This window comes from Sparus aurata, chromosome 19 (assembly GCF_900880675.1).
Source record: "Sparus aurata chromosome 19, fSpaAur1.1, whole genome shotgun sequence".
NCBI classification, from domain to species: Eukaryota; Metazoa; Chordata; class Actinopteri; order Spariformes; family Sparidae; genus Sparus; species Sparus aurata.
In genome coordinates, this window is record NC_044205.1 from 21,150,053 (window position 1) to 21,164,190 (window position 14,138).

General features: G+C 44.7%; 1 protein-coding gene across 1 annotated transcript in view; it reads left to right on the plus strand.

The window, feature by feature from the left end:
- Window positions 1-14,138, plus strand: part of kiaa1217 (KIAA1217 ortholog) — a 94,257-nt gene that overhangs the window by 77,632 nt on the left and 2,487 nt on the right. Inside the window, 12 exon segments of the mRNA XM_030397897.1 lie at window positions 593-697; window positions 1,221-1,270; window positions 3,384-3,523; window positions 3,644-3,752; window positions 3,755-3,818; window positions 6,539-6,669; window positions 6,787-6,934; window positions 7,562-8,066; window positions 8,190-8,397; window positions 8,527-8,816; window positions 9,067-9,225; window positions 13,756-13,887. Coding sequence (XP_030253757.1) covers window positions 593-697; window positions 1,221-1,270; window positions 3,384-3,523; window positions 3,644-3,752; window positions 3,755-3,818; window positions 6,539-6,669; window positions 6,787-6,934; window positions 7,562-8,066; window positions 8,190-8,397; window positions 8,527-8,816; window positions 9,067-9,225; window positions 13,756-13,887 — 2,041 coding nt within the window.

The following is a 14,138-nucleotide window of genomic DNA, read 5'->3' on the forward strand; positions in this document are numbered from 1 at the left end:
CTAAAACCACAGTCCCCGCCGTGTCCTCAGCCGGCCCCACATGTTTCCTCAGGATAACTGATGACATCTGAAAACAAAAGTTGTTCTCTTTTCCAACCTCTAGGCTTACCAAACAATCTCAGTGTAAGGTTCCCTATTCACCCCTCTGGTGTTTGGCTTTCTTAAGGCAGTGTAATTTTCCAATTGTCCTTTCATTCTCTCCTGAGCGGTCGCCACATGGGACACACTCTTGTTTTATTCAAAAACAATATGACTCGAACACCCTCGGTGTCTATCTCCGGGTCCTTTTCTTGTCTTGAGTCATCCATCTTGTTTATCCCATTTGGACTCGAGCTTTTTCTTTTTGACTGAGTCAAGTGCTGTTGCACTGTTGTATTTCAGAAACTATTTATTTGACTGGAGTCAATATTTACTCAGGCCGTAATTGCAAATCAATTTGCAATGTGTAATCCCATAAAATAACAGACAGATTTATGATCAGTTAATTAAAAATAGAATTGATTTATCTGTTACAGCCCTATTTGCTCTAGTGGCAGTCGTAATATCCAATAGGCCTCAGTGTTGAAAGTAGAATTTTCTGATGTCTCTGCAGAGAGCGAATGAAGGCAATGGAGCACCAGATTGCCAGCTTGACTGGCCTTGTTCAGCATGCACTTTTAAAGGGGCCAAACGCTAGTGGCACCAAGGAGCCTCCAAGGTAAGCAATCACAGTATAGGACAGAGTGAGGCATCAGGGGAAATGGAGTTTCAAATGAAAAGCCTCAGAGTGGGAAAGATAAAGTATCCCCTCTATAATGGCCGTATCAAACATTCAGGTTAAATAATCGCATCTGGTGAAGAGGAAATAGGTTTGACTGTGAATCTAATTTTAAAGCCATTTGCTCTTCAGATAAATGATCACTATGTATGGTTTATCTGGCTGCACGTCAACTCTTTGCATTTCGATCTTCTCTGTGGAGACCTTGTGTTAATGTTTGCTTGACAATTTGTCTATAAAGGTCTGTGACTGCAGTGAACTTTATGTTTCTACGCTATGTTAAACACCAATGAAGCTCGTTAACATCATTAACATCACGTTAACCTCTCTGGTTTGTCAGTCTTTTCCCATCATACTTTGTTGTCTGTTCCTACTAATACTAACGTGTGGATTTTAAAGTGGCCCAAAATACTGTTTTTCATAATGAAAAATCCTGCTCTTATGAATTTTTCTCTGGCTTCAGTGAGAGACCACCGAAGACCTCGTCTCCTGCCCACAGCGCCCATAGCTCAGGTTGGTATCGCTGTTATTCTGCTCCATTTCATGACTTCTTGCCTTTCTAAACAAGAGATTTACCACCATAATGTCTTGTGCAGACAAGCCCGCACATCAGTGTCAGTCAACAGTCTGCAATGAGCAGCACTGGAGGGAGAGAAAACAAAGTCAGGCTTCTTTGCTTGTCATCAGTTCATTTTTCCTTACAATTCTCTCCCCTGTACGTCCAGTTTAATAGGAGATAAGAGGCGAGAGCCAGCAGAGCTAACACGAGCTCCTCAAAGCGCTACTTAAAACAAGACGCTATTACTTCTCAAGCCTGCCAAGATGATTCAGCGATTCAATCTCGGCTCTGCAGTGGTCTGTGGCCAGATCTAGGTTTGATAAAAAAGATCTGCAACCTCACCAGTGGCAGAGAGAGAAAACACTGCTCATGTGTCTTGCGAGCTAATCTCGTGTCTCGTGACACCTTTCATACGTGGCTTTCAGAGGGATTTACTTGTCATGTCGTGCTTGAGTGAATCTCGAAAAACATCAGTAAAGTTACAGCGCGGGCTTTGATCCCGCCAAACTGCCTCTACATCAAACGTGAGAAATCGCTGCCACTTTTCTCCAGCATCTCTCAAAATGCGTCTCCGTTTTGTCACCGCGTAGCCTGCACTTATTTTGATGGACGTCGTGTCCCCCCAAGGGCCAAAACACAAGCCGCAGTGTGCATTGTAACCTGTACTTCAGGTCCAGGCGGCTGTCAGGTGGTATGTAAGGGAGAGAGTTTTGGGGATTATGAAGACAAAAAGTTTGTTCTTTCACTGCCTCAGCAAGAGGGCGAGCCTCTGTGTCAACGGAGCTTAAAGTGCACTTTGAACATTTCCTCACCGATTGCTGGCAGGGACACTACTTTCTCTAATGGACCTAATGTCTGTGGGGATGGTTTCTCCCAAACTACAAAACAAATATTTTATCACTCACCTCCAGAGGTACCCAGCAAAAGCACATAGTTTTGGCTTTATTTGCCCACATTTGGAGATATTCATCTTTGAGATGTTTGCCTCAAACCCAGTGCAGCGGAGGTAAACGAAATCTCAGTTGAAAAATGGGCAGCACCTTTCAATAAGAGCACAGATCATATACTTAAACTGGCAATGGACAAGTTATTCGCTTTGACGTATTAGTATTAGGAAGTGAATGCTCATTGCACATTGAACATGTCACGACTACAGAGAAATGACTCCTACTACCATAACTATCGCATGACTCATGGTAATTTAATGCCTGAATTAATGCAGGATGCACCCCACATACCTGTTGCTCACTATAAGCAAAAAGTCAGTCTCGATGACTTTGTATTTTTATGATTATTATTTACATTTTTCCATCTGGTATTATAAAGCTAACTTCATGTATCTATGAGAACAGCTACTGGTATATTCTGCTGTCAGAGAGGTCGGGCAAAAACGTGAGTCTGAAATCAGGTTTTATCGAATCCAGCTAGTTTGGTTGCATATCAGTATCTTTATAAAGTAAGCGAAGATCTGTTAAGTGTGAGTTTATTCCATAAAGTCAAATTGACCCGACACTAGTCGTGCATTAGTTAACTATTACTTGAAGTGTAAGCAGGAACTCAGTCCTCCCTTCTCTGCTTTTAGATGTCCGTCGGAAAAATAAATAAAAAGCCAGTAGGGTCAAAAGTCTAGCCTGTGCTGGAGCTTTTGAAAAGATTGAATTGAATTATTATTGTTGTTGGCTATTTAGGGACTATCTGCTCAGACCACAAATATTAGCTCCCCTGGTTTCCATGGTTTCAACCTCTTGCCTTGCCCCTCGCGGCGACTGAAAATGGCATGATCAGTTGACGGGCATTTCAGAGGTGCAGCCAGTATAAGTGCTGGTGTATGTGCTTATTGTGCCTGGAAAGAGAAAAAGCCACAGAGAGTTCAGGAAATCGCTCCTAAACATAAGGATCTGAAAGTCCGACTGGTGTGTTGCCAGAGAAAACATGTTTGCAGACGAGTTTCAGCATGTGCATATGAATGAAAATAAACCTCATTTGTTTAGGTGCTATTGGGTAACATTTTTCATGCAACAAGCTGTAACTTGTTTTTCTTTTTTCCCCCCCCCACGTGATATACAGGTGGTTCCCCAGTTTTGGCTCCCAAGACCAATGCAGCCCCATCGGACAAAAGCTCAGTTCCTCTCAAAATCAACCTCCTGCAGTTCAGGAAGAACGTTTCTGACCTCAGGATGCAACTGCATCAGATGAGACAGCTGCAGGCAAGACCTCTTTTCTCCTTTTTTAATGAATTTCGAGTGTGTGTGTGTGTGTGTATGTGTGTGTTGGTCTGCAAGTTCAGGTCCTCATACGTGTCATTCCCACTGCGTGCATCCGCTCAGCTCCAGAACCAGGAGGCGCTGCGAATACAGCTGAAGCGGGCAGAGCAGGAGATTAGTGTTAAACTCGCAGAAGCCATGCGAGGTCTGGAGGACCCTGTCCAGAGGCAGAGGGCTTGGTGGAAGAGGACAGGCACAAGTATTTAGGTCTGGAGGAGCGTGTCCTCACTCAGCTCGGGTAAGTTCCTGTTGCATACAGTCTAAAAATGGATTTGGTTGTTTGCATTCATTATTGGATGTTTATTGTTCGGGATTTTACTCCTTTCAGGAGAGTCCTGCAGAAGCATTAAAGGCGATTAAGCACACACCCAGTCAAGGTGCTTCCATTCATAGGAAATCCCCAAAAGGCTTCATTTTTTTATCAGCTCACCTACGCTATTCACTCCTAAACTCCTTGACAAGCCAACGCCCTCCAAATTACAGCCCACAGGTTTATACAGGCAAGCGGTGCCTGCCTCTCCGAGACAGCAGCCCAGAACAATAGACCCAACTGTGGAGTAACTTCTCACTGCACTGCTCTTTATTTTAATTCTCTTGCCTCCTCTTGCCAACAGGGAGCAGTAATTGAATCCTTTTATTTGGATGTTTACAGGCAAGGTCAAGCGGCGTCGTCTTAATAAACGCAATGATCGCAGCTCGCGGAGAACTGGGAAATGAACAGGCGAAAGTCAGTGGATTAAACTCACTGTTACCCTTGGTGTCGAGCCAGTCGTGAGTCAGCAAAACACGGCTGCTGGCTCTTTAAATAAGGCTCGGTAATTAGGCTTGCTTGGCTTTAAGACCAGTGGGAGAATGTGGTGTGAAAACCACTGGCCTCTCAAGAGGAGAACTAAATCCATCATGACCTGTAAGGGCACGTTTGGTAATATTTTCTAACTATGTGGCCACAAAGAAAGGCTCTGTGCTTTTAAATTATGAAAGTGGTACCACAGCGTGGGGAATCGTTTGCTGCAAGATCCAAGTACAGGAACACTTAAAAAAGCAAGGAAACAAATTAGTGCCTGGGGTTTTATAAAAGGATGGTTTGTCTGCAGATAGTTCCAGCTGATAACAGTAATTCACAGTAAATTGAAGAGAATATGAAAAAACATGCAACAACTCCTCCTCCACTCCGTCTTAAAGAGACAGTTCACCCAAAGATCCTTCTCACCTGTAGTGCTGTTATTTCATTCAGATTGATTTGGACCTGATTTTCCTTTTTTTACCTCCCGCAAAAATAAAAAACAGAGGACAGTTCACCTCAAAATCAGATATGAATATTCTTCATCTTACCTTCATTCTACCTAGAGCCATTGAGCTATTTATCCATCTAGATTGTTTTGGTGGGAGTTGCCAAATCTTGAGAAATGAGCTGTGGAGATGTCGGCCTTATCTCAAATATAATGAAACTGGATGGCACTCGTCTCCAGGCACAAAACAAAAAAAAGTACATCTGAAACGCTCAACAGGCGATGTCTCTTTTCCAGCAGTCATGACCCAGTTACTAAAATAAATAAACGAAATAATCTGGCAACCTCATTGTGAGCGGTTTCCTGTGAGAATTTTTTTTTTCTTCCTACTCAACTGAGCTGTATTACCGCACAGAAGGAAACATGCCAACTAAGCTAGCTAACGTCAGCTCAGCCGGGAAGGACGCCGCTTTTGTTTACATGTTGCGCCGTAACGGGCAGGAGGAAGGCGCATCTACACATGGACGAGAGGCTCGTGCCGGTGACAGCGCGGCATGGAGACATAAATGGCGTCCTCCTCGACTGAACTGTACCGTTGAGCTAAGCAGCTAGCTAGTTTCCTTTTGTGCTGTAACAAAGTGTTGTTCTGTCGAAAGAAAAGAAGGTTCCTGCGTGGAGATGCTCACTGAAGGGTTTGTGCATTATTTTGAGATACAGACGAGAGGAAAAAATATGTGTTTTTGATCTTGCGGCGAACCGGCCCCTCTAAGTGCGTCATTGGAGTATCTGGTATTGGCTGCCACTCAGATATGTACAAAATAAAGAAGTACTGTCTGTTTTTGTCCATGGGAAAATAAAGGAAAATCAGTTTAATTTGTCCTCAGCTGGAATTTCCCATCATCATTCTTATTATCATCATGGCTTGGCATAGCGGGGCCTTTAACACGCTGTCTCCTCACTGCATTTCCCACTCCCTTTCGGGGGAGTTCTATAAAAGGAGGGTTTCTCAAGGGTACCTGGCCACAATGAAGCACCATTTTAGACCCTCTCACGCAATCCAAACGCTGCACACAATGTTATCATTCGCCACATTTCCCCGCGGAGCAGCCATTTCTTCCCCGAGCCGCTGGGACGGCTTGTGAAGCGGGCACGATATGTTTTCTATGTGAGGAAGCGCTCCCTCACAACAACAAGAAAAAACCTTGTTCAGCGTGCAAACATTTGTGGTTTGGGGATGAGATCCAATCTGATCCAGACTGAGGACTCTAATGTAGACAGAGAGAAGAAATGCATAGTGGAAATGTTTATTGTCAGTGTTGGTCCTTGTGCATGTTTTGAATAGAATTCCCCCGTTTTTTTTATGGATCTTGAACCAACACCTGATCTCACCTTTGCCCATTAAGTATCACTGTATGATCTTTAAGATAAGTGATTGTGTGCTGCCCCCTGGTGTTTGTAAAGTGTAAATAAAATATTGATAGTGTGAAAATCTACCTCTTAATCAACCCGTGCCCAACTAGATAAACGTAAATATAACAGGAACAAGTAGTCCATGAAGTGGAATACATTTTTTTTACATCAAATCCTTCATTTAGTTTCCATTCCGTTTTCATTTCTGCCTTTGAGCAATACTGCATATACTTTATTTTGGTCAGTGGTGTAGAAAAACTGAACTCTGTCTCTCAGCTTAAAGGTCGTTGTCCTTTCCATTTGGCTTTTTTGTTTGCAGCGATCTGGAGCAGTTTGTAGTGTCTCTGCAGAAAGACTCAGCAGCAACACACAGAGTTGTGACCCTGAAGGACGTGGAGGAGGGAGCAGTGACTCTGAGGAAGGTGGGAGAATCTCTGGCGGGGCTCAAAGGTAAGACAACAAATAATATTTTCACTTTGGAACAACGTAAAATAAAAGCCAGACTTTCAAAAGATTGACGTGGTCGAAAACAGTTCCTTTACCATGTTCCTCTGTGCGTTTCTTCAGGAGAGTTCCCGGCCCTCCAAACCAGAATGCGGGCTGTGCTCAGGGTGGAAGTGGAAGCTGTCAAGTTCTTGAAGGAGGAGCCTCATAAACTTGACAGCATGCTGAAAAGGGTCAAGAGCCTGACGGACACACTCAGCGGTCTGAGAAGGTAGAGTAAAAAAATATTTTGGTCGGTGGAGATTAAGTAGAGATCAGGGAGAGGAGGTGAGAGAGTGAGAGCGGGAATTGAAGATGAAAACAAAAAGCACTCCGCAGAGCCTCACACAGGGGTCTGTGATGTGGGAGATTGTACTGTTTGATTATATGGCAAAGCCGGCCTCCATCCCATCAGAGAGGTCATTCGGTGTGGACGGAGGAGTGTGGCGTCCATCGCCTTCACTGGACCGATAAGTGAATTAATGTGGTGGACACGGCGGAGCCTCATTTCCATTTTAATATGTCACATATACCAAATTCACTCCCGACCTTTCTCTCCCTCTCACTTCATGACACTTTTACCCGATGCATGCCCGGCTGCCAGACCGTGAGACATTGCATCACAGCTGACCTCGTGTCAGAATTAATCAGCGTTATTTGTCGACTTCATTACAGGGTTCGATGTGTTCTCAGTCTTGTTAGGAGACAAAAAAAAAAAGATTCAAGTACTGCTAATCTTGGTTGTAAAATAGATTTCTGTCAGTGTAAGGTAGAATTTAAGTTGTTGAACGAGCAGAAAATCTGAAGATCCCTGTTTTACCAGTGTTTGTATGGCATTCTGTTTCCCTCCTCTCTGCAGATCTGCTTCAGAGGGCCCTCAGAAAGGACCCGATCCTTCCGCTAATGTCCCAGTGAGCAACAGCACTTCAGCAGCAGCAGCATCAGCAGAACCCCCTGCAGAGGCTGCCCCACCGTCAGCCCAGTCAGGCTCCGCATCACCCTCGCTGGAGCCGCAGAGCTCCACCATCAGATCAGAGGTGATGCCCTCCTCTCCGGTGGTCATCCATCATGTCCAGAGCTCCCCGGTTCACATGCAGCAGTCCCAGCAGTCTGCAGCCTTGACAGCTCAGCCGAGTCCACCGCTCACCCCCAACCCCTCTCAGGTCCCCAGTCCCAACCCGAGCAAGGGGCAAGGCCGGGAATCTCCCAAGGGGGCGGCCTTGGATCCACCGAGTCCCGCCCGTCACAAGAAGACACATGGGAACCTGGTGAATAATGGCAACGGCACTGCTAATCAGGGTCTTGTCATAGAGGAGCTCCAGAACAGTCACGACAAGAGCAAAAGCAGAGCAATGTCCATAGAGGTATGTGTGATAACCTTCCGATTGTCAGTGCTTGTCATAGGATTACGATTATTTTACTCAGCGTCTCCAGAATGAGAGGACTTTTAGGAACTCTCTCTTTCTTTACGTCTTTTTATGTCATAGGCAGCAGAGAAGGAGTGGGAAGAGCGGAGGCAGAACATGGGTCACTATGATGGGAAAGAGTTTGAAAAGATCCTCCAGGAGGCCCAGGCCAACATGATGAAGGGCATTCCCAGTCTGGACGTTGAAGAGAACCCAGGACTGCCTCCTCCTCCTACTGCTGCTGCTGAGAAACAACCAGAGATCCAGAACCCTGTGGAGTCACCAACAGGTACAAATCTAACACGAATGTAATTTTAAGACACAAACATGGTCCCCAAGTGTAGATAATGTACAGCAAATTCTATTTTTTGTTTCTACATGAACACGTATCACTTAATCTCTGTTATTTTGATGACAGAAGAGCCCCAGTCTGAGCTTCAGTCTGACAAACAAGCCAAGAAGGGGCCTGAGAAGCTCCCAAAGCCTGTGATGGAGAAACCAGCCAAGCCTGCACTGGAGAGACCTTCCAAGACCGCCACCAAGCCGGCCCCCATCGACATTTTCACCAAGCAGGGTTCTGATAAGGCCAACAAGTCCCCACCACCACCACCTCCGAGGAAGACCTTCCCCAGCTCAAGCTCAGGCATGACCACCACACGCTCTGGCGAGGTGGTTTACACCAGCAGGAAGGAGTCCATCTCCTCTCAGGTCAGTCTGCAGATTGTAATCTCAGTAATGAGACATTAAAAAGAAAAAATGTAGAGAATACTGCTGTCTTTCGATATTCTCAGTTTTTGGGTGTTGTGCATTTTTTTTCTTGATTGATCGTTTTGACACTTTCACAGTATTTTAATTGCAACTGGATCGACTATATAATCAAAAACTAAATATGCGACCTTTATCCTTTTGAATAACCTTTGGAATTACTAAATTATTTCCCTCCAATAACTTCTAACAGGAGGTCGAAGAGGACACTCCACCTCCCACTCCACCCCAAACCAAGCCCACCAAGGTTCCACCAGAGACCAAGCCGAAGCCGGCCACGCCTCCACCTGTCACCGCCTCTGATACCGCAGAAGAGGAGGATGAAGGGGACAAGATCATGGCAGAGCTCCAGGTACGATGCAACTCAAGCACTCACAAACATGCATACATGCACAAACATACGAACAATGACAATCGATAGGTGTAAAGTTTGCTGGATTTCTGTGTTGTGGGTGTGGGTTGCCTATCATTTCTTTCTGAGGGAGGGTGTCTTTCCCCGGATGTGGCAAAGGATGATCACCGACCACCTCCAAACTCCTTGATTTTTGAATCTAACTTTGTCACGTGTGGGGCTTTACAGCAGTGGCTAAAGGTGAAGACACTCAAACTTCTTTCCTCCTCAAAATCCTTGCCCCCATTCCCCCTTCACTTTTCTCCACTCTTTAGGTTTTCCAGAAGTGCACAGTTAAGGATGTAGGGGTGAAAAATGTGGTAGAACCCACCACTCGAATTGAACCCCAAATCAGAGAGCTAAGACCGGGGCCCATATTGCCCCTGAAAGAGAAAAAGGTAAAATATTCGTCGACACGTGGCTACCCACCTAACTGCCTGCCTCTGCCGACTGTCTGATACAATCGATGGCTGTGTCTTAACCCTTCTACAACTTTTTTGCACCCTTTGCTTTGGCTCGAGAGAAACCTGTAACAGCTGCCTCCAAAAAGCACCTTTTCCTTGCTGCCTCAGTTTCCTTCCCTCTTGTGATTCTGCTGGAGATCACAGCTTGAATATTTCAGGATTAAGTCTGCATAAAATGAAGCCTCTGAAAAGATGCTGTGTCTTTTGTGCGTCTGGACCAGACAATGATGTGTTTTGTGCCACTGATTTAATTATCGCTTGTCTCTTCCTCCAAATCAATAAAGACCTCGGCACTGTACTCTACAGGCAATTAAATCGTCTTGTGTCTTTCTTTAATTACATGTCTTCATGCAAAATCAACAAAGAATATTTCTCAAATGATTGACAATTGAGAGAAACATCGTAGACACAACCTGTTTTTGCAGACTTGGTTCACTAGAGGTCGGTCTGGCCACTTTGCATGCTACTCTCCCCGATTTTCACTATTCTGAGGGATTTTCTGTTTCTCTTTGTCTTTGCACAACTTTACTTTAGATTGCTTTCCCAGCTTTACACCTATATAACAAGCACAACCCTATCTTTTTTTTCATATTTAAGTCGAACACTTCACACATTTAATATGATTTTCCCAATGAATGTGACAAAGAGGACAGGTATGTTCGAATGCAATTCATCTGAAATCTAAATATCTTTCAGTGTTCAGTGTCAACTCACAGGAACGTTTCAAAACAGTTTGGATGTTGTGTAAAATGTGAATAAAAACAGAATGCAATCGTTTGTAACTTTGTCTTTACCTTAAAATAGCTGAATGGTGTCCTTCTATCATTTGTTTATGCACTGTGTAACTTCAGTGAGAGGGTAGGACCACAGTGCTACATACATGTTCACTTTAAGTTCTCCAACTGGAAGCTCTCTACAGACCTAGGATTTGTATTTACAACAGTGGTGTTGCATTTAGAAACTGCGGGGGGCGCCAGATCGCAAAAAAAAAACAACAAAAAAATTCTACATATTGTTGCTTTAATTATTTGTCCAAAAGGATTCACAAATCATGGCATTCTGCTTCATTTATGTTTTAGACAGAGTCCCAACCTGTTTTGAATCACGGTTGTATAAATACCACTGTAAATATTGAAACCTAAAATATTGCACATTAGGTAAAAATGCCAAATGCATCTTCAAAGGCCAAAAATTATTTGACTAAATTGAGAGCAGTCTGAGAAGTGTTTTGCATGACCAAGACAGGAAACAGGATGTATAAAGGTTAACAGGAAAATCACACGAAAGCAGAAGAGAGAGACTAGAAAACTTAATTTGCAGTATTAGCAACAGTGGAAGTGCAGAAGAGAAGACAGGGTTTAGCCACCAATAAGTAGCTGACTTGGCTGGCATAAAAAAGCAGCTTATAGTCTTAGCTCTTAAACAGCAATATTTATTCATTTTCCCTGCATGAATTTTGATGGACAGTATTTAGCGTTGGCTTATAAAAAATGATGTTTATGAAACGGGAATCAATCCGAGCGGTACATTCTGCAAGTAATTTGCCTTGTAGAAGGTAATTGCTCAATGCAGCGTTGACACTGTAGATGCTACTGCAATGCTGTGAATTCACAGTTAACCCACAACAGCCTGACACACCAGTTGCACAGTAATATTATTCCCTCGCACACTGTTCTAGCAGAGCTCAGAGCCCAGTCGAGAGGAAAAAGATCCAGACACAGATGAAAATGGCAATTCCACTCACCGACAGAGCCAAGGGGTATGTATGACTTTCACTTATTAGCATTATTTCCATGCATAGTTAATGTATGTACAAGATTTTGAGAGATTTTAAACAGCTACTTCTTCATTCCCCAGGTCATATACTATGTGACTGGCCAGATTCCCAAAGAGCAACCACCCCCGCCGGGAACGGAGGAAATCCCCGAACACCAAGATCGGCCTTCAACACAGGTGTCAAATGTCAATGTTAATGACAATTCTCCAAGCCAGCAGCAGCAACAGCAGCAGCAGCAACAGGAGCCACCTCTGTCTCCGCCGCCGAAATCACCTCCACCTATATCGCCTAAGCCTGTTGGACTTAAGGGATTCAAACTTCCAAGGAAGCAAATAAAACGCTCTGAATCCTTGAAGACCAGCACAGAAATGGAGAAGGGAAAAATCCTCAACAAAATTAACACTGAAAAGAAAAGCAAAGTCATCAAGCTACATGTTTCTTCAAGTAAAAAGATAATACCTGAGTCTGTGGTAACCACAACGACCAGTACAATAAGAGAGGCACCTAAAAGTTCTGGTCCTCCACCAAAAAAGGTTCCTATTGAGGATATTGATCCACCGAAAGCTAACTGTGATGAGGGTAACGAAGAGGCTAGTCTTAGTCCTGACTTACCTGGAGAGGAGGCACCTCCACCCCCTGACAACATCGCATTTATGATCACTAACACCAAAGTTCAGGCCCTGTCCTGTGGCGAGTACCAAGATCTGGTCAATGCCAAGAAAGGAAGTGTCCAGACTGTCACTGTAGGAAGCGCTACTAACCGAGGGAACGCCACAGAAAATCCCAACATGCCGGAGGATAATGGCTTCAACAAGAAGCCCGTCATCATCATTTTCGATGAGCCAATGGACATCCGTTCGGCTTACAAGCGCCTGTCTACCATCTTTGAATGTGAGGAGGAACTAGACAGGATGCTTGCGGAAGAGCGTATTGAGGAGGAGGATGAGGAGTCTGACACTGAGAAGAGTGCAGGGCAGCAGGAAAAAGCTCAAAGTACTGAAGTGGTTGATGGCAAAACGATCAGCTCCTCACATGTTAGCATGGACCATGTTAGCTTATCATCCTCATCTTCATCCTCAATCTCGGACAGTGGAAGCAATTTAGAGTCAAATGGTGACGCCAAGCAGGATGGTAAGAAGAAGTTCAAGTTCAAGTTCCCAAAGAAACAGCTGGCGGCACTTAGCCAGGCAATCCGCACTGGTTCCAAGTCAGGCAAGAAGACTTTACAGGTGGTCGTGTATGAAGACGAGGAGGAGGGCGACGGTACTATCAGACAGCACAAAGAGGCAAAGAGATTTGAGATTGTGCGCTCAAAATCCTCAGCGGACACTACCAAGGTGACAGGCTCATCCGGGCTGAAGAGACAGAACTCGGACTCCCAAGTCAGGACGAACGAGATCCGGAAGAACACCTACAAGACACTGGACAGCCTGGAGCAGACCATCAAGCAGCTGGAGACCACCATCAGCGAGATGGGACCACACTCCCCTGTGGAGCCAGTCGGCACAGAGGAATCTAAGACAGGGAATGGGAAAAGCCCAGAAGGAGTGGGGCTGAAGAGGTCTTCCTCTCTCCCTACCTCCAGAGGGTCAGGCCCTAAGGTACCCAGCAAAAATTCATTGCAGAAGAAGACTAAACCTCAGCTCCTTCCTCGCCCTGTAGTCGTCCCTACTACCACCACCACCACCACTGTCCCCAGTGCCCCCAGCACCGTACAACAGGTCTCTCTCTAGCTCTTGTTGCTCCCGGGAGGCTTTGGGTCCTTCTTGTTTTTTTGTCTACAACCTACCTTCACCCCAACCCTAACCACTGAAATTACAAAATCATTAATCCACTCCACAGGTGCTTGGAAACATTGGAAATGCCCCCTGTGGCTTTCTCCCTCTGTGAAATCATGGTGACATGATTGGGGGTGGCATTTTGTTGGGTTCCTGGCTACCATATTCCTCCTTCAGATCATTGCTAAAACTCTTTGGTTTTCAGCAAGTGGCATCATCAAAGACACTCTCATGATGATTAAGCTCTGATATCTTCCTCATTCTTGACTGCATGTACTACTGTGTATTGACTTTAAGGTGTATGATCTCACTGGGTGCATGATCTTTCACTGGTATTGAACGTTGAGGTGTAAAAATTAGGTTCTTTGACCTGTCAGTGCCTTGATTTTTCATACTTCCTATATGGTGTGTGTTTTTTTCCCCTTCTTTTGTTTTATTTCTTCTTTTGTTTTTCGTTTGGATCCCCTTGCAGAACGCCAGTGTCGCTTCCCCTACTAGTCGGATGCCCGTCCCTTTGTCTGCGAAGTCCAGGCAGTCGCCGGGTACTACTGACAAAGCAGGAAAACAACAAAAACTGCAGGACGCTCAGAGGCAGTTCCGACAGGTAGTTTTACTGTAGGGCCTTACCAGAGAGTAGAAGAAGCAAACGTTTAGGATTCGAAAACTTGAGGCATGTATTATTAGGGAAAAAAAGACTACCAAAGCTGTGAGATTTAAAGTGTTTTGAGAAAAAAAAAATAACGTCACCATGATGGCGACTGTGGATCTGTTAATGTTTCTCTCGAGACCGCTCTGACAAGAAGGCATGCTTGACTCTTGACTGTTACCCCATAACATCACTGTACTGTATGCTTT